We start from the raw sequence: 23,380 nt of genomic DNA on the forward strand, positions 1-23,380 counted from the left end.
CATCCAAGTGGCACCGATGTTTTCCTCTGTGAATAGGCTGGATTTTAGAGTCCAGCAATTATTCAGAATCTAGTTAACAGTGTGCAGAAGATCTCTCTCTTCTCTTGACTGAATCACCTCTTTGATGGCTGCGATGGACTCCCTCTCAGTCCTCAATATGGAAATGTCTTCTTTTACTCTTTAACTGCATTAAATGATGTGTCCTGTATGGCCTCTAGCTGCTGGGGAATGAAGTGGTTTGTTAGATCAACATTGAGAAAGCTGCTGAAATTTTAACTCCTAGCATAATAAACAAGAGCACGAGTCCTCCGTGATATTTCCTGCCAACTTAAAGCCAGGATGGAATAAATCTGATCCTGTTTTACTTTAGCAAAACTCCAAAACTATTTCACAAAAGCACCGACAGCATCAAAGAGGTGACGCCTTCGCTCCATATTGAGCCACTGTTACACAGAGAAGTTGACCTTGCCTTTGGCCTTTTGGCTGTCTGACAAAGCAGTCCCCATGCTGTAGTGCAGTACGGCTGTCCTCTAAATGAAAGTAGCTGAGAGGCGAAGGGCAAAGAGGCCTATGGAATATCAATGTGCGATGCTCTCAATTAAGATTAAAGCTTCGAATGGAATCCTATGGAGCCGCTTCCCTAAGAAATGCTTGACATTTTACCCTTGCTGACTCGGGATAAAAAAAAAAGAAAAAAAAAAGTGTCCTGCGCCACCAGTACCACCACCACCGCTAACTAGCTGCCCCTCCTCGGATACGGCGCGCCTTTTGCTGAATTCATTCTGTAGATATTGACTTAGGCTGCAGTCACACTTCTGAGAAATAAGTGAAATGGATCATCTTACTGCCAGTGGATGATAAGAATACTGAAATATGAAAAAGCGTCTGGATCAGCAAAATGACAAACCACGGGGGGAAATATGAGGCAGTCATGATAAACCCTTAGAGACAAATTCCCTACAGCTAGACGTGGAAATGAGGCAAGGAAAGAGCGGGGCAGCGAGGGGAAAGGAGAAAAGAAAATATACATATCCAACATTTTAATGGATGTTCAAAACAGAGCTTCATTAATTTAAAATACATATATCCTCTCTGCCAAAAGCACGGGCAGGCTGCACGTAGATGGCTTTTATCCACACAAAACGGCAGCTGTAAGATTTGCTCAGTAAGATCTGACCTCAGTCTGATTTATTACAGGAGAAACTCGCCCAGTGAAAAAAATACATCACACTGTCTTCATTTTGCATATTTTTAGCCACTAAATATTCCTTATTTACAGGAAGCGGTGCATTGAGAAGAGCTGTGTCCCTTTTTCATTAATGCAACGTTTGAGATTGACTTTGCATTTTATTAAGATTCAGCAGATGCCTTTTCTGGGCTTCTTAGAACGTGCTGCACATTTCCGGGTAATTTACAGAGCATGATGTGTGTTGTTTGCATCTGATCTTGTAGATTTATGCTGATTACCATGATGTTTACGGTGCGCGGATCTGCCAGTATCATTACATCCGAGCTATGTAAGCATTTGTGTTTCTGTTTGATGACACTGGAAAAATACAGCGCCTTACATGGCCGTCAAATCCGAGACTTTGAATGAATAAGAGATACGTATCGGCTAAATTTTTTGGGACATATTTTTAGAACTCCTGGTGGATCTAAGCTATTGTGCATGTGTGTATAAGGTTGATCTAATATTTTAGAGCTGAAACTAAGAGAACGGGGACTGTTTATGAATACAGTGTATAAAATATGATCAAAATGGAGCCTATCTTGTAAACTCCACCCTTGATAAACAGAATTCCACATCACGCTCCAACTCTGCAGTTAACTGAATCAATGCAATTCCACTTGTGCTGATCTTGCAGACTGAGGCCCTTCCCCCATCCCCCCTCTCTCTCTCTCTTTCCCTCTCTTGCTCAGTCTCTCTCTCTCTCTCCATCTCTCTCTCACACACACACACACACACACACACACACACACTTCTGTCTCCCTCCCCACGCAGGTCTACCCATCGTAACACATTAGCAGCAGAAGCCATCACACAATCAAGACAAGGCAGCGCATGAGACGTCAGGCCAATTTGTTTCCTTCTCAGAGCTACATCACATTAGGAGGGTGGCTATACCCTTGAGCTAAATCCAAGTTCACACAGAGGGAGCGTGCTGCCGGACAGGAGGGCAGCGATGTCAGCACTTTTCAGACGGCTGCTGACATGTATCCAGCAGACTGACATGTATGAGGGGAAAAAAAGCTTGATAGTTTGAAATATGGCCTTTTGGATGTTTCTCTGTTTTTTTGTAAGCTTTTGGTGGTGTTTCCTGAGGCCTGGGAGAGAAGGAGTGCACAGTCAGAATATTTCAACAAAATAAAAATTGCCTTTAGCCAGAGGTCAGGGTGTCAAATGAAGCTGTCAGGTGAGTAAAAGGAGATGATATCAGGACATCACAGGCCTAAACACATCTGATTGGACTTCGTTCTTCGTGCTCTCGCTGGATCAGAAGACAAATGTAACTCGGAGAGGCCAGTCAATAGTTCAATTATCTGCTGTCTGTATTGGTTAATTAAACATATAACGGGCCACCTAAGGACTAATGATAGCCATCCCATTACCCATAAAGCTGAAGGATTGGGTAGAACCACCACTTGACCCCGGGCTGGATTGACTGGCCTCGGGTACGGGGTCAGAGTGTATCTAACCGTTACTGCTGTGACACTCCTTTGCCTCACTCGGTCCCCATCATATGTCTCAGGAAGTGGCTCACAGCTCTGCCAAAAAACAGTTGGAAGGGGAAAAAATGCAATTACTGCAAGATTATCATACTGCTTCCGTTTGACTTTTCTGACTGAATTCATGAATATATATGAATCCATCTTGCATCTCAATCTGAACCCACCACCCCCCCACATACACACACACACACACACTCACATCCATGTTTGGCTGGTGGCATTTTCTTTGTTTCTTCAAAGTATGTTTTTGCAGGAAGATTAAAGAGTTACCTTGAAAAAAGAAAGTAGGAACCGTCAAAACTCTCAGCAGGCTGTTCTTGGTGTAAAAGAATAATCCCCCTAAAATTACATTACATTTCTGGGAACTTTAATGCAGAGTGCTTTGGGAAAGATGTGTTTTTCCCCAAATATTGCTGTTGTCAGGCGAAAACATGTCATTAAAAAAATAAACAGCTTGTTTTTGGTTTTGCCCAACTGAAATCTTTTTTTTATCTCTAAACTTTTTTTAAAATTTATTTAATTATCTAATTTAGTAATTATCTAATTATTGGTAATCTTTGTTCAAAGTGTGGTGCAGTCAAATATTATTACAGCTGAGCAACAGATCATTGCAACTAATATCCTGTAAAACAAATCAACATATATGACAAAATATACAAAAATGTGTTATTTGTCAGATAATGAACATCTGGATGCTTAAAAGCATATCTATCAATACAATTACTGATTCAAAAATGGAGCATTTTGGACATTTTTCACCTGCCGTCTTAGAAGCAATATATTCCCTGTGCTTTTTAATCATGACACTCTTTTGTTATATTTCTAATTTGCATTTTAAAACATTTTTTCAACTGGCTTTTATACCTGTGTTAAATAAGCAGCTATATGATGAAGAACAAGCCAATCAGCTCCAATCAGATAGGTGAAGTGAAAAAGATTATCTATTTATCAAAGCTGTAAATATACATAAATGTTAGACAGACACATGAAGTTCAAAAATAATAAATTCTTGAATAAATTCATGGAAGCAGCAAGAAGTGGCTTTAAATGGGCCAAAATGAGACTAAGGACGCTAAGTTATATGTTGGCATACAGACGCAGTACCTGCTAACGGTGTACCCATGGGGTCTGATCATACACAAGCACGAATCATGCTGATCATACTGTAGCACAAATAACTCTCAAAGCCAATGCTGGCTTTGAGAGCAAAGCTTCAGAGCAGACGGCACACTGCAGCTTGCTGTTTGTGAGCATGTGTTGTTGCAGGCCACTCGGACTGTCCATGCTGAACCCTGAGCGTCAGAACTGTACAACACAGCAATGAAAGAAGGTGGTCTGGTCTAACAGTTTCTTTTAAACCAATTGGACAGTACGCTGTACTCCTTGGGAGGAGATGTTACTTTGACATGCTACCACCTGCCTAAGCATACACCCTGTTCTCTTCTTCGTGGCAGCTGTGAGGACAGCGGGTATATTATTCTTTCAGCAAGATTATGAGCTCTGCTACAAAGTGAAAACATTCAGGAATAGTTTGAAGAACAACATAAAGTGAAAGTGATTTACTTAGCTTCTAATATCTACCATCTGGAGGATCTGCTGCAAGAAAAGATCCATGGAAACCCCAGCTTGCACCTCGCCAGACTTAAAGACTCTGCTCTAACATCTCATTACCTCAGCACACCTTGTAAAGTCCTTATTGAATCCACATTGATAAAAACATTTAAACATTTCTTCAATTTTACTTTTTGATAAAATGGTCATTCTTGAACATTTTGTCAAATAACACAAGGACAATAGAACTGAAGAAAACCAACTTAGTAGTTCTTAAAGCTCTGCTTCTGACGTTCACGCTGAGTCCTGTACTTGTGAGACCACCTGTACCCACCCCCAGTTACACTCACACATACAAGGAACCTGTCTCTCCTTGAAGGTATCACTAACCTTTAGACTTCACCCACTGTTCTCCTTAATAGCTCAATCTGATGGATCATTTAAAAGCCCGCTGAAACAGACAGATGGGTAATGGATTGCATGGCAAATCAATGCTGGGATCAATGGAAGACATGCATCAATAAATGGATAGAGAGCTACTGAAATAGACACCGCAGTTAATGGGGGACAGCGTAGAACATCATTGTGTGGAGCACGCAGTGTAGGCAGGCTAACACGAGTCGCCCCCGGCTGATAAAGTGTCCTTTTGAATAATGCAGACAACAAACTGACAGTGGTAAGCTAAACTTAAGCTTGGCTGTTAGAGTGCGGCTGTGTTTTTTAGTCTCTACCCCCCAACGAACACACACACTGGCACTCAATCCATACACACTCTCTAAAGCTATAGGTGGCCAACGCTTGCCCAATTTCTTTGCCCGAAAGACCGGAAACATATGACTCTCATGGCACGGAAAACATACAAAAGGACACATCTGTGTTTTCTGTGCAAAAACACAGAGTCCCAGGAATCGTTTCTTTACGCACACATGAAGCATGCGAGGAAACACCAGGCCACTTTCAGTAGGAACAGGAAGTATTTTCCTCTGATAAACAAAGTGTGTTGTTATTTTTCCTATTGGAAGACAGTGTTCTGATCTGACGGGCCAGGACACATGATGATGTGGGGGAGCGGCACACCACAAGTGTTGAACTTGTGTTGGTCTCAGGTGGCACTCTGACTGTACACTGACTCATCCCCGCAGTACCGGACGCTCCAGTCTTGTGGTTTAAATGCCTAGCAGTGTGATGCATCCCACTAACTGATAACTGCATTTAACAGTGATGTCAGCTAAATTGAAAAAGACATTGAAATAAACAAATATAATTCTGGATAAACCTCAGCTTCTGCACAACCAAGTGGTAAAACGCTACAGCTGTTTCTCATGGGCTAGAGTTATAAATCTCTGGTGAATGGCTGGTTTAAGGGTGGGTGCTGAGAAGCAGCTGTACCTGTCTAAAAATAGCTCCAAGGCTGCTGCCGGACAGCGTGTTTTAAGCTCATCATGCAGTTTAGCACAAAAGTCCTATCAACAATACCTTCCACCTGCATTAGCCCGAGCGTGGCCCCGAATCAGCATTACAACACAGGAAGTGTTGTGCAAACTGAGCGTCCGCGCATGTCCCTGCGCCTGACTCATACACCCAAACAACGGCCAAATCCTGACCACATAATTCAGACACACTTCATTTTCCAATGAGCTGAGCATTCATTATCAGCGTGCGGTGGCCTGAGGCAGAACAATCCCTCCTCGGTGTAGTGACAGCCACCGGCCGCCCTGATGGAAAACAAAACACAAGGTGGCACTGAGAACACGAAACCGTTATGACAGGCCGGATTACACCGAGTAGTAAGCACATTTTATCAGTCTTTTCTTTTAGTCAGAACAGACTGAAACTCCTACATGCAGCCTGTTTTGTTAGGAATGCAGGTGCATGTGCACGCAGAGCACACGCTGTTTGTGTGAGCTGCGTGCTCACACCTGTTCGGGTGTACAGTAGGGTCAACGTAATTGCTTAATGCAGAGCCTGGCAGCGTTTATGGATGCCAAACTGCGCCTGTGGGAGTCACTATAGCCCACAATCTGACTAATGAAGGCCAAGTAATCAAGCTTCAGACTCATCAACCATGTTTGCAGTAATTAAAAGGTTTATGTTCAGGATCAGGAGAGCTGTTTGAGTCAGTGTCAGAAGCCAGATTGGATGTTTATTATTTCCGGAAGCCGAAGCCAAAATCGAAATATTTGACACAAACTCCACTGATCTAATTGTTCATTTAGTTTATATAATAACACAATCTGATCATAAACGCAGCGAGCTACAGTCTTTGCATTGACATTCGGGCACGGAGGGAGCACGCGTAAATGTACACCATGATGGATATAAATCCAATAATCAATTGTGTGCTGACTGCTGTCTGTCTGCATCATCCTAATCTATTCTGTCCTGTGGGACTGTGTGGGGCTGTGAAGAGGACAGTAGGTTAAAAACTACACGCATCCTGGTGAGAATCCCACAGAGAAATAAACACTAAATGTTGCACATAATCAAATTTTACCAGAGCAATTCACGTAACGGTTATTTTACATCTGTGATCTCTGATGATTCCCAATAATAGAGTCAATAACTGAATGAGAGCTGAACACAGTGTTTGTGTTAGGATATAATGTTACACCTTGTCTCAGACATGCTGATATCCACAAGGATTTCCTAGCAGAAGTTCGGCCTCTGCGGGTCTCCGGGGATCATGACTGACCTCATAAGGACATCAGATGCTGGCTGTTTGCTCACCATAATCTGGAAATGAACACAGTATTACAGGATCACCAGGACAAAACCAAACAAAAATATCTAAAATGAATAACCATAAGCATCATAGTTGATCAAAGTCTTCTCAGAAAGCGATGATTTATTTCAATTTAAGAAATACGTCTTTGGTGTTTCCAGAGTGTCACCTCTTCTCTGTAACAGAAGCAGAACATACAACAGACCAGTGAGCGTGCTTTAGTTAGGGACAGGGCTCTCTCTGGTGGCAGAGTTTTGCTAGTGTTACAGTTAATGTTCATCGTAAGAGGGATTCTGGTAAATGTGTTAAGCTATGCACTCTCAATTAAGAAGAAAAAAATCAATTAAAAAGCAAATCATAGCTATAGTTTTTTTTTTATTCGTCCCATGTGATGAGGAATACGGGAGCTTTTCTGTTTACCAGTGAGCCGAGCCTAATGCTGTGGGTGCGCACTGCTGTGTTGTGGATCCCCCACTGCTTCCTTGATTACAGCCAGTGGTTGCTTTGCAGCAGCCAATTAAAATCAAATACCATTCTCTCACATATTACCACCATTGTATTTACTTGTAGATCAATTCCCTTCAGCTGCGCCATTTCACATAATGAATGCAGAGGCTTTTGATGTGTTTGCCTGGTAGGGGATGAACGCACCACGGGAGGAGCCGATGGAGGGCCTGCTGTTCTTACCTTTTTGCCATTTGATAGTCAGAAGTGTAGGCTTTATTAAGACTGAATGGTAATAATGTGGCGTGCTGTAAATGGCAGACCTTTGCTACCTTGATGAATCTTTTGAAATTCATCAGAAAAGTTGCATTTATCCAGGATATGTTCATTGTTATTGTGACATTTCAGTGCATTTCTCTGTAAATCCCACCTAAAGCTAATTTAGGATTTTCTCACACAACTGTTGGAACAATACCAATTTCTATTAATCTGCTAATTAGTTCATTCATTATCTGGTATTAGATGAACCATCTCAGGGGCCTTTCACAGGAACAAACAGGTACATTGCTGAATTAATAAAACAGCATGAAAAAAACCCCACACAGTACAGCCCTTTAGTAAAAAATTACAAATCCAGAGTATCTAGAGTACTTATTATAGAGGAAGAAGTCTTCAGTTTATTTGTATATTAAAAGCTGGATTATTGTTACCTGAAAACAGAGAGCATATTAATGATGCAGATGATTTCGAAGGAGCTTCAGGTAACTGATCTGCATACAGGAGAGTAGTTTCTTTTGTCGTGTTTTCCGCCCTTCACACTATTTGTTTGTTTGTTTGTTGCTCATAGGGGGGAGGGGGGGGGGGTGTCATCTGATTGTTGGGGATTCTCTGCTTTCTCTGTATTATTGTACGGCCTCTACTTTATAATATAAAGCACCTTGAGGCAAATTGAATTGAATTTCTGTAAAGCAATGCCTCGTACGGCCCAGTAGTTAAGTAGATACTGATTAAACAAATGATCACCAGATCTCAGTCCAAGTGTATACAATCAGCAGTGCTACTTTTATTGTTATAGTGTAATTTGTCAAGTGGACTAATGTGTCTATAAACTCTACTGCGCAATGAATAGTAAACACTGAGTTTTGCTTTAAAACATGCCACAAAAGGTTTAGTTCCTCACATTTAATCCAAGTGCATAAAGAAATGTAGTTAAACCTGAGAAGATCTCATGGCGCACACAATCATTTCATTCTCCTCTTTGTGTATTAAAATCACACGCTCCTATCTCTTCTCGGTTAAGCCATCTGCACACGTTGTTGTGGAGCAGTTGCACCTTGACTTCTCGGTGTAGTTGAACATTAGTCACATAAAGCATGGTGTGAGTAACACATTTATAACAGAGCGCACTTTCAGACCACAGCCAAGACACTGGTGTGTTTTGGGCATTTTACAGTGGGACCTTTGTGCTTAACCTTTGTGCTATACGAAGACTGAAACACTGTTTGTGCCCAGCTTAGCGACACATTAAACAAATAAACAGCCGTGATTCAATTTTTAGAGCTCTGCCCAGATGACAGCCGAGTTCTTTCTTTTTTGTGACTAAAGCATAAAAAGCTGTTGTTTCAGTTAAACTGTTACTTGTTGAGAAAAATCTCTGTGAAAAATGAATCTAAAATGGAACAGAGGAGTAAGAAGTTATATATATTTTTTAAATTCCATCTGTGTGTAAAGAAGCGTTTACTTATGATTCAACCTAATCTACACTTGTGTTCTGCGGTGCTGTTCGTTCTCCAGATCCACCCTGGACAGAAACCGTGATTGCCAGCGTAATCAGCAAAAGGTGCCAGTATCACAGATGCTGTCTCTCAGCTAATTGCATGAAGACACGGCGGTGCACGAGGCGCAGGTGCTCGCTCTTTTCGTGAAGTCACTTAAGTGCGGTTTGTCTCCTTGTGTATGCTGGAACTTCTGAGCAAATATTTTCCGAGCTCTGTTGTCTCCCATTTAAACAGCATCGAGGATAAAAGAGACAACAACAACAAAAAAAAAAAAAGGAAATGTGGAAGCAAAGCAGCAATACAGCAAAATACTACTTTATTTATCTGCAAGGCACAGCTGCTCCTCGGGATCATGTTCCAATGTAACTACAGCAGACAAATTTGAGTTTAAAAAACAAAACAAAAAAAATAAAAAACCGTGCTTAGATTCGTTTTATCTCACACTTCAGCAGATATGACTCCATTTTAACCAGCTTAGTGTTACAATATTCACAGTAAGACACACTTATTACGTTGTCTTTGGTTAGAATTTCTGCCACGTCGATGTCAGTTGCAGGTCTGTTACCTCTTTGGAAAGGATTGTTTCAACATCGGAAGGACAAAGGATGAAAAGAAGGAGGGGAAAAAAACGGGCACTGCAGAAAATTAGACAAAGAGAATAAAGCTGAAATTCTCCTACATAAGCCAACATGATTTATTTAGCACAGAGAAACTTTGTAACATTTCCCTCCACTACCCACCACCACTAAAATCCCCGAAGACAAACTAGTGTACACATCTGGCTCTTGGCCATGTTCCCATGCCCGCACTGTCAGCAGGCATTCTGGGATTGGGTTCCTGCACACAATCTTTGTGTATCCTCTGACTGCCACGAGTGCCAAGCCCCTGAGTCACGTTGGTGACGTCCACCAGTTCCCGCCTCTCGGACAGGGCGGTCACCATGTGTTCCAGCTTGGAGCGGATGGTTGTGTAGTGGTGCTGGCGCTCTTTGGTCAGCTTGCGGAAGCAATCCTTTAAAGTGGTGTCTGGAGCTGCCTGGGTGGGCACGGGCTGTCTGGAAGACACCAAGTGGGGAGAGGTGTCCTGGCTCGGCCCTCTGCTTATTTGAGTAATGATGCTAAGATGCTGCGGGAGCTGCAGGTCGGTCTGGCTTTCAGCCTCCGTCACCGACCGCCTCGTCTGAGTCGACACGTGGCAGGTGCTGGGGGTCTCCGTCTCTTTTTCTGCTTGCTGCTCTGCAGAGAAATGTGGAGTCGTGCTGCCAGCAAGGATCTCCTCCTGAACGTGCTGCCGCTCCATCCACTCGTCGTTTAGAGTCGAAGTGTCAGACTCTGGGCTGGCTTTATGTGGAGATGCGGGGTCACAAGGTACCGGTAGCTGCAATGCTAGCGTTTGTGGCTTACGGCTGGGCGTGCTTGTCAGACACGCTGGCCTCTCACTACGCAGGTGAGGGGAGGAAGCAACTGAGTGTTTGAGGTGCTCAAAGATGCCGCTGTTGCGGACACTTGGAGGTCCGTGAGTGTTTATGGGTAGAGACTGGGCATATAGGATACGAAACTCCTCGTCAAATTTCTCAGTTATCTGACCAGAAAGCTCAATCAGGTTGCTGCTGTTTAGTTTGCCATCAGTCCAGTTGAACCTGAATTGAATTTTAAGCACATATAGCTGAAGGTAAGAAGCAGACCCAGCAAGACGGATGCATAACTTTACAGTCTAATAAATCAGGAGGGCACGATGGCTAGCGGGCTCTTACCTGTAGGAACCTGTAGCCACTCTGTTTCCATCAACCAGCATGAACCTCTCGTGAACTTTACCCGTAATCCTCGCTCCAGATCTCATGTAATAAGTTGTGCCGGTTATAGTTCGCACCTTCATTTGCTGCAAAGGATTAGAGACATGTTTTGGGGAGGTTTTTGGGATGCCATCTGATGCTCATGTTGTGCACACAGAGCCATGCTTGTCTTAAACGAACCAGCTACATACCCGAAGGTCATCCAGGCGAACGTTGACATTTTTGCACATCTTGAGGAAAGCGGGCACGCACGACTGGTCCAGCAGGATGTAGACAGGGACTCTGCGCTGGGAGCAGGCCTCCTGAAGGTCCTTAAAGATATCCAGGTCTGTCAGGGAGTCTGTAACTATGGCAATCACCTGCAGTGGAAAATTACAGAGGTAATATAATAGAATTCTCTTTTCGGGGGGCCGCAGCCGTGCTCTCGCAGATGTAACACATGATTGTGTTTTCATTATTATCAAATACAAGGCCCTATTCAAACAGAGCCGTGAATCTCTGTCTGACACACTCCCTGTAATGTGTGTGCTGATGAGCTTTCTATTGACTGTGGTCTGTTACCATGGCAATCGGCAGTAACGCTTGGTCAGCAAACAAATGACTTTTATACAGGAGACAAGTAGGTGCACTGTAGGGTTTGCCTCATTTTTCCCCAGCTTTGTTTTGCACCCAGATTTCTCCTTTTTCACGAGGAGGAATGGAATTTGACACGCTGCGGTAAAGGTTGCATGTCGAGGATTAGACACGGACGTTTACATATCTTAGATTTATCGCTTCAAACTGGTGTTTTATCCACACGCAGCTTTGTCATTTGTACCACGCCTTATTTGGATGATGTTTGTGCGCGTGTGTGTGTGCTTTGGGTTGGGGGATGCTTGTTTTCAAGAGGCAGCATAAAAGCAGAGTTAAAATTCATAGAAACTCAGGAATGGGGCCGTTCCTTTGAGATGACCACCAGCAGTGCATGCTCAGTGTGTGCCGTTACAGTCAGTGGCCTTCTTTGTACAATAAAGACATTGTGCAATGAGTGGTGTAACATTACAAAAGAACAAACAATCTTACAGCTCGACCAGGATTAGAATATTTTTAGAAGGATTGGCCCAGCTGTCGCCACATAACATGCACAACACCACCGTTAAGCTCTAAACCTGGGAGAAAATCCAGTGTTTGAAAACATTTCTAGCGAAAGAGGGAATGGAGATGAGCGAAGCAAGTCGAGGCACATCTGGTACGCAGGTTCTACACAGGCCTGAGGTGCTACAAACTCCCTCTCTCCTCGTGCAGGAATGTCTCTTTTCAAAACCAGAGGCTGTACTGACAGCTCCCGTCAGGAACATCACATTAAATATTCATGCTTTGTTTTTGTTTGTTGCATTTTTTTCCCCCCGTCCTTTTAAGGTTGGTGATTTCTTCTAATACAGATTTCAAAGCACGAACTTCTAAAATTCTAAGTGATCAAGGGAGTTTCATGTGGACAATGGAGACTTTTTTTTACGTTTTCCCTCCACAAATGATGCAAAAAAGTGTCTGCATATACTGGCTTACTGACTGTGTGGTTGTTGTGGTGGTGATGGGGGGAGATAAAGCCCAGGTGATAAATGTCACCTGACAAAACCAAAATAAAAGTCCTGTTTTAGGATAATAACGCACAAATAAGAGATACTCTAGGAGGACTACTACAAAGGACTGTTTTTTTACACCATTATTTTTGCACAAACTTCAAGTGAATATCACATTTCAGTGTGATACAGGACACGCATTAAAGGACAGTTTATTTTAAGGGCATGCAAAATAGAATGAATGACAGCAGATATGTGCGTGTGCGCGGGCCTGTGCGTACCTCTCTGGCGCTTTTAATCATGCGCCTTGCAGCCTCCTTGCAGCTGTAAATGCATTCGCCGTAGCTGGGCTGGAAGTGCGCCACGGCCCGCGTCACTCCCCGGTAGGAGCCCGCTGTGAAGGCGGGCCATCCGAGCTCCAGGAGCGGCGGCTCCACGTCTGACACCTCTGGGAAATAAGTGACCGAGGAGCAGTCCAGGGTGCTACTGAGCGACCGCTCGAGCGCCTGTTCCTCCCCGTGGAAAGACGAGCACCGCGGTGACACGGCGGCGCTCCTGATCTGTTGGATCTCATCGTCCGACAGAAAGTTGGGGATCCTCTCTCTCACGAGAAAGTCCAGAAAGTTATCAAGACCCCCGGACAGCAGCTCCTCCAGAGCCAGCCGGTGCCTCTCATTGTACACTTCCTGTAGGTTCAGCTCGTCTGTCCCGCGAGGTTTTGGACCAAACCTCAGAGGTGAGTCGTCCAGGCACTGAGACAGGGCCATCGCCGCGTCTCCCGCTTCCTTTTACCTGAATCACACAGCAGCGGGCAGGTAACGCTTTGACCTGCAGGAAGGAAATTTGTATTTTGTTGCTTCCCTCCGTTCGTGCTCGACGTGGATCCGCATTGGCTGCGGGGTGGTTGTCAAACCAGAGCGGCGTCACCAGACTCGCCGAGCCAGGCTGTCAGTGTAATGTAAAGGTTGTCTCATTGGCTCATTTGGAGGAAAACAAGCCTCCTGTACGTCCCTCTGCTACCCTGATCCGGTTACACCGCAGATAGCAGGGATCACCAGAGGTCCCACTCCTACGCTTTTTCGTGATATCGTGTCTCTGAGGATTCATTTAGCTCGTAGTTCAACGTTTGTTTGTTTTTTGTTTTTTTATAAAAACACAGTTTATTAAGAAAATAAAAATGCAGACTCTCTGACTTTAGATGGAAGTAAAAACACAGGAAGCAGTTTACTCATCTGTCACAGTGAAACTCAAGATTAGGACAATATACCACAATCTATTGAATTATAGTAATATTTCACATAAACTTTAAAGTCTACATATTTATGGAGTGATGCAGTTAAGGGAAAATAATTGCAGAATATATATTTTTTTAACCTGACAAGCCGGTATAACCAGAAGAGAAGCAGATCCACTAAGTTCCACCAGATCACAAACCGTCCACTAAAGCAAACAAATACTCTACAGCTCTGAACTCTAAATCAACATGTGTCTTTTAACCTTACAGCACAGCATGCACAAGTTCCTGCACACCGGACCTGCTGGTTGAGTTGTCTTACTTTTTTTTTTTTTTTTGCGATTCATCTTCTTGATAGATTATCTTTGTTTTTCCTGACTGTAGGCAACGTCTAAACCCAGTGAGGACAAACTGGGAGGGGATAGCTAATCCATGTTCCGTAAATACTGGAGGCACGCATTTGTCCTATATGTTCTGACGCTGTTTTTGTATATACTGTGGGCATCCGGCTGCAGGCACTCCACTTGTTTCATATACACATAACCTAGTTTACACATGCCTAAGAAGTTAGGCTACTGCTATACTTTTAAGTAGACATGTGTCCATATTGTTTGTCCAGTGGATTAGTGGATTTAGAGTGACCTTATCATACTTAATATTACCATGTAAACATGTCCTCATGTATCTTTGATGCCGCTTGTTGATATGCTTTCCATTTTAAGTCACGATTGCTCCCTTTTAGGTATGCTGTTTTACCATGAGCCCTTAAATTCACAGGTTTTCTGTTTAACGGTCGTCCGATTTTTTTCCTGTGCGCTTTTACGCGCATGAGGCCAACAAGGTCACAAGGGTCACGGCCGTACAAACCCTTTTCCCTTTACATTGCGAATAACTACCACTCCTAGTTTGAATAAAGGGAAATGTGTTCTTCTGTTTCAAGTTAAATGCAGACAAGTCCAATTAGGCTACAGTTACTGTGCGTCTGCGTAAATTGGTGTTATCACTATTATGCTTGTGCGTAACTGTCTATTTTAAGCCGGTGGTCTAATAGGCCTGTGCTTTAAATGACAATTCCCACAACGATTAATATTCATAGTAGCTCTTCAAGAGTTTTTTTTTTTCTAAAGATGACAGCCATGTATTGAAAAAAGCATGTGACCTAATTAGGGTTATCTTTTGGGTGATGAAGCTCAGTGAAACGGGAGATGAATGAACTGTCAAATTCCAAATATACACAATACAAAACATCTGATCGGCCTGCTTTGTATTGTAGCTACTTATGCCATTGCAGCTACTTATAACCCGCGTGTGTTGAATGCACTGCCTTACCCCTATAACGATATACCCAAATGTGCGCTGGGCTCAGTATACGTACCCTCCTCCCCCTTACACACACACACACACACACACACACACACACACACACACACACACACACACACACACACACACACACACACACACACACACACATCCCCATCTCATCCCCGCCCCTCTCCAAAATTTTAGATGAAAGGGCTTTTGGATTTTGGATGACGCTCTGTATCACGTGTTCATAGGAAATACACTCGCTTTAATTTTTTTTGGAGCAGCCTCGTCCTGCACCGCCGACCATAGTTGTTTTGCAGTCTTCATACAGTGTAGCGGAGGGGTGGAAAGGTAATGTAATGTAATGTACCTTGCCGTGGTCACTGACGGGTTCACGCCAGTTCACCGGGTTCACTTGAGGAGAGCTCCCACCCCCAGCTCGCCTCCTCTTCTTCGCAAAGCGCAGCGATCGGAGCTAATCCAATATTATTCATTTATATATTAATGTCGGATTCCATTTTTTACCACCGACGGCTGAGGTAAGGACACATCTTATTCATCCGTAACACGAATACGTCTCACTGGGTGACGAGGTGCGATCTCCAAAGTTGTTTACTGGAATTATGTGTCGCTATTGAATATTGAATTTTCATCTGGTGCTGTAGTGGAGGCAGTTTATATGAAGTCGCCAATGTATAAAATGGCGACAGTAGGTGGAGGAGGGGGGTGGAGGATTTTTTTTGGGAATATTCATAAGGTTATATAGAGTGGCAGATCGCCTTTGGCAAGTCGGCTCCGAGGCGGTGTGTTGCCCCACAGCCTCGTGAATGGAGCGAAACGGGTTAACTCGTCAGTTTGTTACAGTTACAACCACGGATCCTCCGTCGGGCTCAAATTGCGCTCCTTCTCGCGCTATACAATGTGGCGTATGTGCTTATTTTATTGCACAACGCGCTCTGTTTCCCCCACTGTGCTGCGAGTGTGAGTGCTTTTACTTGTGAAAGACTTCTGAACACAGTAGTGTAGCAGGCTTGTCGACTGATTTTTTTTTATGAAAAAGAAAACAGCCTCCGAGTTCATAGATGTTCAAACTGTACGCCAAGTATCAATTTTCACCTATTGATCGCTCACTCGCTGCAAATTTATTTCTGTTGCCAGAGCAGAAAGGTAGGCCTGTATCTCTGTGCAAAGGACTCTTTTTCATTTCCTTCTCTTCCTCCTACCAACATGTGCTGGTGCCCTACACACACTCTCCCTCTCTCTCTCCCTCTCTCGCTCGGTCTCTCTCGCACACACACGATACATGTACAGTAGAGTAAGTAGAGCTTCTCTTTTGGCAGATATTTCGCACTATTAATGATCCATTGAAATATACACATATATATATATATATATATATATATATATATATATATATATATATATATATATATATATATATATATATGTGTGTGTGTGTGTGTGTGTGTGTGTGTGTGTGTGTGTGTGTGTTAGTGTTCGCTCCTGTAGGGCACATTGTCATTTATCTGCACATAAATATTGACCCAGCTTTGAATGCCATGTGTCTGTCTCTGGCTTTAGGGGAGGGACCTCTGCGCTGACTAATGTTGCCTCTGTGAATCATTTGTGGGTCCAGTGTCCATAGCACAGGAGACAACCCCAAATTATTCAAGCAGTCAGCTAGACAGGCATGGTTCACGGGTAATTTTTGGAATGTATTTTAATTGTTTAACCATGCGAGCTTATTAGAAATGACGTTGGGTCATGGAAATGACTGCGCAACTCTTCTGCCACAGAGGTTTTCCTCAGACAGGAGGTGTTTTTGGGGGCTGTGTGGGGCGCAGTCCAGTCTCCAGTGAACGTTTCTGCACTCCAATAGTTAATTTGCAGGCTGTGTGATGACCAGCAAAAACAAAGGTAAATGAGCTCTCGCTGTGCTGCTCCGGCAGACCGGGTTCAGCTTTGGCCCGGTGAGTTGAGTATGTGTGGAGGTTTTCACTCTAGCAGGACACTTACACCAGGGGAATGTCAATTCCCTTTTGTGGATCCCTGGGAACGGTCTTCCATCTCCCTTCTCGGAACTGCTCTAATGAGGCCAGGCATATTGCCTTTCATCCCGCACTCCCTGCAATTAGGCACAGCTCATAGTTTTCGTCATGGCCACAGCGGAGTGTTTGTATACACAGACACAATGTAGTGGGCCAAGAGTGCCCACTCCCCTCCAAAAAATACAGCATCTCTGCCCATGCCATCCCTCCATATACCTGGCATACTGTACTTTTAAGGATGTGGTGTTCTGAGTTCCAATAGCAGTCGCTGTGGATGTTATGTTTGTGTGTGTGCCTCCCACAGCTTAAAACGAATCCCGTGCCAGAGAATACCAAGGAAGGTCATATGGTCATGATTTGCAGATTTAGCTGACATGGAGTGTATAACATTCCTTGGGTTCGGAGAAGAAAATCAACTATCTAATGCCAACCAGATCTATTTCCAGCCGTTTTATATAAACAAGCATTCATGATAGCAGCATACCTCATGATCCTCACAGAAAATTCTCCAACACACAACGGCGAGTCCTATTTCTCCCACCAAAAAGGTCGGCGTTCAAAGCAGGTTCACTTTTATTTGGGTCTTTCATCCTTTTTGGTTTTGCTTTTGTCAGCGGACCAATGCCGTATCGAAGCCCGGACCGCTCAAAAGGCTCACTAAAACAGCATGTTTGCACAGTTCCAACCAAAAGAAACGTCCGTGCACTGATGGGTGGGAAAAAACCTTGGGGCTAGTGGGGAAAAAGAGCCCCTGCCACTTTTTCTGTCCCATCCAAGAAAGGTTTGGTCAGCAGGAGCTGGCATTTACCAGGCTTTGGCAGTTAGAAGAGGCTGTGATGTCAGCCATTTTAGGATGGACAGTACAATGTGCGGTATGCCGCCATCTTTCTTCCTTTTCTTCTTAAGTTGCCAAATGAATGCCTGTAGTCTTGGCTACAAAACTGAAGAACTTATTCATGAAAAGTGATTTTTAAAAAGATGCATGACTCAGATTTTTTTTATTTATTTTTTTTTTATTCTCAGCGCACCACCGTTTACTCGTCTGTCATTCATTTGGGTCACGGGTAGAAGGGTTGGCAGAACAATGTAGACATTTCAACAGCGAGCGGTCATATTAACACAAAACAGGGCCGCCCGAAAAAGATGCCGGCAGACAAGCAGAGCACGTAGGTATGTACTGTCCGCCTCGGTCACCGGGCCTCCGCGCAGATTTAGCAAGATAAAAACAGTGACGGGAGGTCATTTGTGTCCCGTTCAGCTGTGATATTCCTTTCATCGGCCCGTCACACGCATGAGAACAGTGCGGCAGAGTTTCTTTTTTTCCCCACAATGTGATTGAGAGGGGGGGGGGAAAGCAAAGTTGTTGCTGCAGACCTCACCCAAAGTTGACTGAAAGAGACTTGAACCATGAATGGAGTTTTCAAAGATGGCTGGCGGGGCATGTGGATTAAGTTTGTCCTGCACCGGATGCAGTCCAAGGAATTCAGCACGCACGCACGCGTGTGTGTGTGTGTGTGTCTTGAGGTTGGGTGGGTGTGGATGAGTGACTCTGCTCTGTGTGTGTGTGGCATGGTGGGCAAGGGGAAGAGAGGGGTTGCCATGGCGATGTTAACACATGAGTGGCACCACCGACTGGTCTCCCAGTGGACGAGGCTGCAGTCATGGAGGTAAGAGGGGGGGCGGCGTGCGTGAGGAGGAGGAGAAGGACGTGGACGAGCTGGCTGACAACACCTGCGTCTCAGACATTCAGACACTAATACGCACACAAACACACCCATGGAAAGGAAATAATCAGAGCCCACAATGGAGACTGAGACCACACACTGAAACCTCTTCATATGTCTTCGGCTGGACGGGCTGTGGAGAGACCTGTGCGCTCTGTCAGCGTAGTTCTAATGACCCTGATGTCTCTGAATTGTTTTTCAGCACACGTAACGCTGGAGCACGACACTCACGCTGGCACGCACGCACAAAGGTGTCCCCAAAACTGAAAGCTGCCCCTCATTAGATGTCAGGAAGGAGCAGCGCGTCATGACGGACACGAGATACGAGCAGAGGCGGCGGAAACTGAACAATTCCACAGTCGGCCGTGTAAAGGCTCCCAGCACTGGGTCACGTTTCCCTTATAAATGAGGCGCCATTGTTCCCTATCTCTTCTCTGTGCAAGACAGTAATTGCTCTCTGTCTCTGGCTTATATTTGGGTGTCCAGCTGATCCACTCACATGGCGTTAATCTATTTAATGGACGTTTGGCAGGAAAGATTCCTGCTAAACAGATTTTTTTTGATCATTCAAATGTATCTGTCAGGAGCCCCCCTCCCCCCAAATCCACCCCAACCCCCAGCAGACAGAAAGTCTTTTTTTTTTTTTTTTAACAGATTTTTTTTTTGAAGGAGTCTCTCAAGACAGCCGTGGATCACTGTCACAGCAAATTACACACAAAATAAATGTTGTCATAAGTGCGAGAATTTATTCCTTTTCTTTTTCCTTTTTTTTTAGCTCTCCTGTGACTGTCACACCGAGAGACTCCTTGCCAGTTATTCAGTTCAAAGAGAAAGATTTTTCAGAACGGTGCAGGTGCTAAATGTTGCGGAGGTGAGGTGGGAGTGTGTGAGGACCAAGCGTAGAGAGTTGCGTGCCTACAAGCGTGTCAGCGGGGAGGAATATTGAAACAGCACAGCCTGTCATCATCGTCAGTCATCCTCACACTTCACTCCCAAATGTCTGAGTTCTGTCTTCCTTTGTCCTTCTCCCTCCTCCAGCCTTCGCGTTCTCATTCATGTGAACGGGCGGCACAACACAAACACCAATCTCTGTTCGTGTCAACTGTAGGTGACCCAACAATCTGGGAGTGTTTGAATCAGTCATCAGACTGTTTTGAATTAAATTTTAATGTCTAGCAACCACTTTGCAGCCTCGCCTCCCTCTTCCGCTGGCAGCAGCTCGCTGTATATTTGGCATGTTTTTTTTTTGTTTTTTTTTCCCCCTTTTTTTTCGTGTTGTAATATTGTAATTACTGCAGCAGTTTATGAGGTGATGGATGGGAATACATGCTGCTCTCTTTCAACTGTCTTTTTTTTTTTGGCATGGAAAAAAAAAGGTGGTAGCACTCACGTGGTTGCCATTTAAAAGTAGACGGGGATATAATTAAATATTAATGAGATGTAAATATAATATTGTTATGGAAATGATGGTGTAAGAGCACATGAGGCTGTAAATCTTTATGCTGCTATTAAATCGGGCGGAACGTATAAACCCCATCAGAATTTAAACCTGGCCTAATCCCATTTGTTTTTTTGGGGGGAGGAAAGAAAAAAAAAAGTGTAACGGTGTAAACGTGGTTTTAGTCCAGCGAGCGAGGACTCTCCGTTTCTCCCCCTTTGGAGCGTGGGTGTTCGAAAAAACACGTCTGAGAGCTCTGCCACTTTCCCTCACTTCAGATACAACTCCTCTGGTCAAATGAGATGAAAAGAGTTTCCTCCTCGTGTGCCCCCCCACCCCCACAGAGACGGTGCCACTGCGAGGACATACAACACACCGAGGACAGTGATCGTCTGAGCGTTGTCTACCTCGTCGCTGAAACACAAGGCCGGGCTTTTCAGAGGGAACCATTCAATGGCTCCCTGTCTGGGAAGCCCTTGTCTTGTGTCTGCTCGCACGTCTCGCTCGCCAGATAAAGCAGCCCATTCTTTAGATAGGTGACCTGATTCTTTATGTAACCTTTCTCAACTTTTGGCTTGTTTCAGGTTTTCTCATACAGGAAGTGAAGTGTTTCTCTCGGGGAGGGGAGAGCGTCTGTACTGGGCCGGCGTCTGTCTCGTCACAGACCGGCATCCCTTGCAGGGGCTGCTACGCCAGTCGCAGCCCACAGCCAAAATTACAGTACCCTCTCCGTGAGTTTAGTTTCAAACACATCCTGGCACATAATGTGCTCTCTGTTGGATCAGCGCAGCGATTGGGGCAGCTCAGACAAACGGAGCCAGCGCTGATTTTTCGCTGAGTTCTATAGCATAGGAACATCTCTCGCACAGATGTTTCGGATGTGCATGACTACATCCCTCTGCTGCATGAAAGCTGACGTCTAAATCCCTCGTTCCGTGGAACAGCCTCAGTGAACCCCTTGTCCTCACCAGGGGTTAATCGAGTGTGCCGTCAGAGAATATCATGACCTCTCTGGCGGCAAAACATACAGCACATGCCCGCGTCTGGATGCAGTGAACCGGGATTACTGCATAAGATGCTGGTGACCTAGTTTTTTTTTTGTTGTTGTTGTTTGTTTGTTTTGTTTTAATTTTAGTTTTTTCCCTCCTGTCAGAAAGCAGCAGCCATCAGTAGGAATGAAAAAGAGGCAGTTATAAGGAGGACGTCACAGCCTGTCTGGGATCAGTGTGTACTGTTGAGCAGTCATTTGAGGGTTTTAATTCTGGAACAGGTTCATCTTTTATTTACCATCCAGCCAGCCGCGGTGAACGCGCACGTGGATGCAGTAAAATGAAAAGTCTGTGAAAGTGCTCTTCAGTTAGCGCGAGCGCAGCGTGCCAAAAAAATATGTGCTGGAAGTATGTGAAACGATTTCCTTTGTAAGCAGCAAACGGCAGCACACCGTGCTTGAGGTATGCCGGATTTGAAAGGAAAGCAGGTTTAGGGGGAAATTAATGCGGCTGATGTCGTTCGCAGGGCGATAAGCCTGTGGTAGAAGGTAAAGCTTAAGTGATATAGAAAGATGGTGATTGGATGAGACCCGTTTTCAGCAGCATATCACACATCAGTGCCTCTCCAGTCTCAGAAAAGAAGACAGGAGTGAAATACAGAGGCTCTGCGCGTGTGTCAGAAGTTCATTCAGAGGGCAGAGGCTGCGGAGCTGCGCCTCTACTTTGATATTTTTTCATTGGGTTTTTTTTTTGTGTTTAGCACTTACGGCTGGTAAAATGACTCTCAAAACCTCTCTACTGCAAATGCGGACTGCAGTGTGTCTGTCATCTTGTCCTACAAACTTTGTTAAATATTTGCGAGAGAACAGGCACGTTTTATAAAAACGCGAAGAAGGAAGAGGGGAAATGTTGAAGACTGAAGTGACAATCCATATCCATCCATATAATTGGAGTGTAATAGAAAGGGAAAGCCTGTAGAAGTGTTTTGCTAATGGATTTGTGCACTCAGTGATGTGTGTATCGTGTTTGTATGCATGCACGCATCGCCATGCTGCTGGCTGAACAAATGCAGGATGAGACGGATTGAGCCGCCAGCTTGTATCTAGCTTTGTTTGTAGTAACCTTATGAGAATATTTCAAGTCCTCAACAGTACTGTTGTCAGCTGGCTGCTGCAACACACACCAGACACGCGAGTCACCTAATTTCCATTTCCACATTACATTATGCCCGGAAGGTACGCCGTAACGTGCAATGTAAAACAAATGGCTCACATCCAAGAGTGGACTAATATTGTTCGCTGAATTTAACCTTCATATGTTTGCTGTATAGTAACAAACCAAAGAGGAACAGGGCGGGACGACCTGCGCATGTGACAGTGCCGAAATATAGTGCGGCTCTCCCCTTAAAAAAAAAAAAAATTAAAATCAAAAATCAGCTTTTTAAAAGAATTCTCATTTCTAATCGCACACGCACAATGACAAGGGAATATTTCTGTAAGACACAAATCTGTGCGCATATTTTGCATATTTGTGGTTGCTGAGACAATGTGAAAGAGTCTGTGGGGTTAGATACAGTGAGCACTATCAATTTGCAGTGGAGTGCAGCTCGCTCAGCGGGTGCGAAAATCACCAGGGACAATATTTATTTAATGATATTAACCCTTTCCCGAATGCAGGCAACGGAGATCTCAGGACTGAAAGGAACCCAGCACCATTATGTTAACACACTACCTTTATCTTTATTTTACCAGCAAGCATCATTTTAATGATGTTTTGTCAATATGGCAAAGCTTTACTAAATACATTTCAGAAGTGTTATCAGCTACAAGAAGGGACGATCATAAGGCAGCTGTGGGGGGAAAAAACAAATATCAGTGAGATTAGTAATTTCTGACTGCGTGTATTCAAAGTGCGCGTGTGTGTGTTTTACTGTCTGTTAGTGAAGCTCTAAATTCTATTAATATACTCGTTGATGGAATGCTTTCTCATATTTCCTATGCCTTTCGCCTTGATATATTTCATGCTAATTATTTTTCGGCATTTATGAAATCAGCCTAAAATCA

General features: G+C 44.1%; 2 protein-coding genes across 4 annotated transcripts in view; one reads left to right on the plus strand and one right to left on the minus strand.

Moving 5' to 3' along the window:
* The window catches only part of zhx3a (zinc fingers and homeoboxes 3a), a 42,610-nt gene that overhangs the window by 13,665 nt on the left and 5,565 nt on the right, over positions 1–23,380 (plus strand). Inside the window, exon 1 of one of the 3 annotated variants that reach the window (XM_004571904.6) lies at positions 15,301–15,657. The exons of 1 other annotated variant lie outside the window; for it this stretch is intronic. The gene's annotated coding sequence lies outside the window, so the exon portion shown is untranslated. Of the gene's footprint in view, positions 1–15,300; positions 15,658–23,380 lie in introns of those variants that run through there. One more of the 3 variants, XM_023154729.3, reaches the window with a different exon arrangement.
* fam83d (family with sequence similarity 83 member D) lies at positions 9,525–14,680 on the minus strand. Its single transcript, XM_004571906.5, has 4 exons — positions 12,858–14,680; positions 11,209–11,376; positions 10,979–11,103; positions 9,525–10,864 (listed from the first exon to the last, which is right to left on the minus strand). Exons 1-4 carry the CDS (start codon positions 13,341–13,343, stop codon positions 9,991–9,993), a joined length of 1,653 nt encoding a protein of 550 aa, XP_004571963.1. The 5' UTR covers positions 13,344–14,680; the 3' UTR covers positions 9,525–9,990.

This window comes from Maylandia zebra, linkage group LG5, assembly GCF_041146795.1.
Source record: "Maylandia zebra isolate NMK-2024a linkage group LG5, Mzebra_GT3a, whole genome shotgun sequence".
NCBI classification, from domain to species: domain Eukaryota; kingdom Metazoa; phylum Chordata; class Actinopteri; order Cichliformes; family Cichlidae; genus Maylandia; species Maylandia zebra.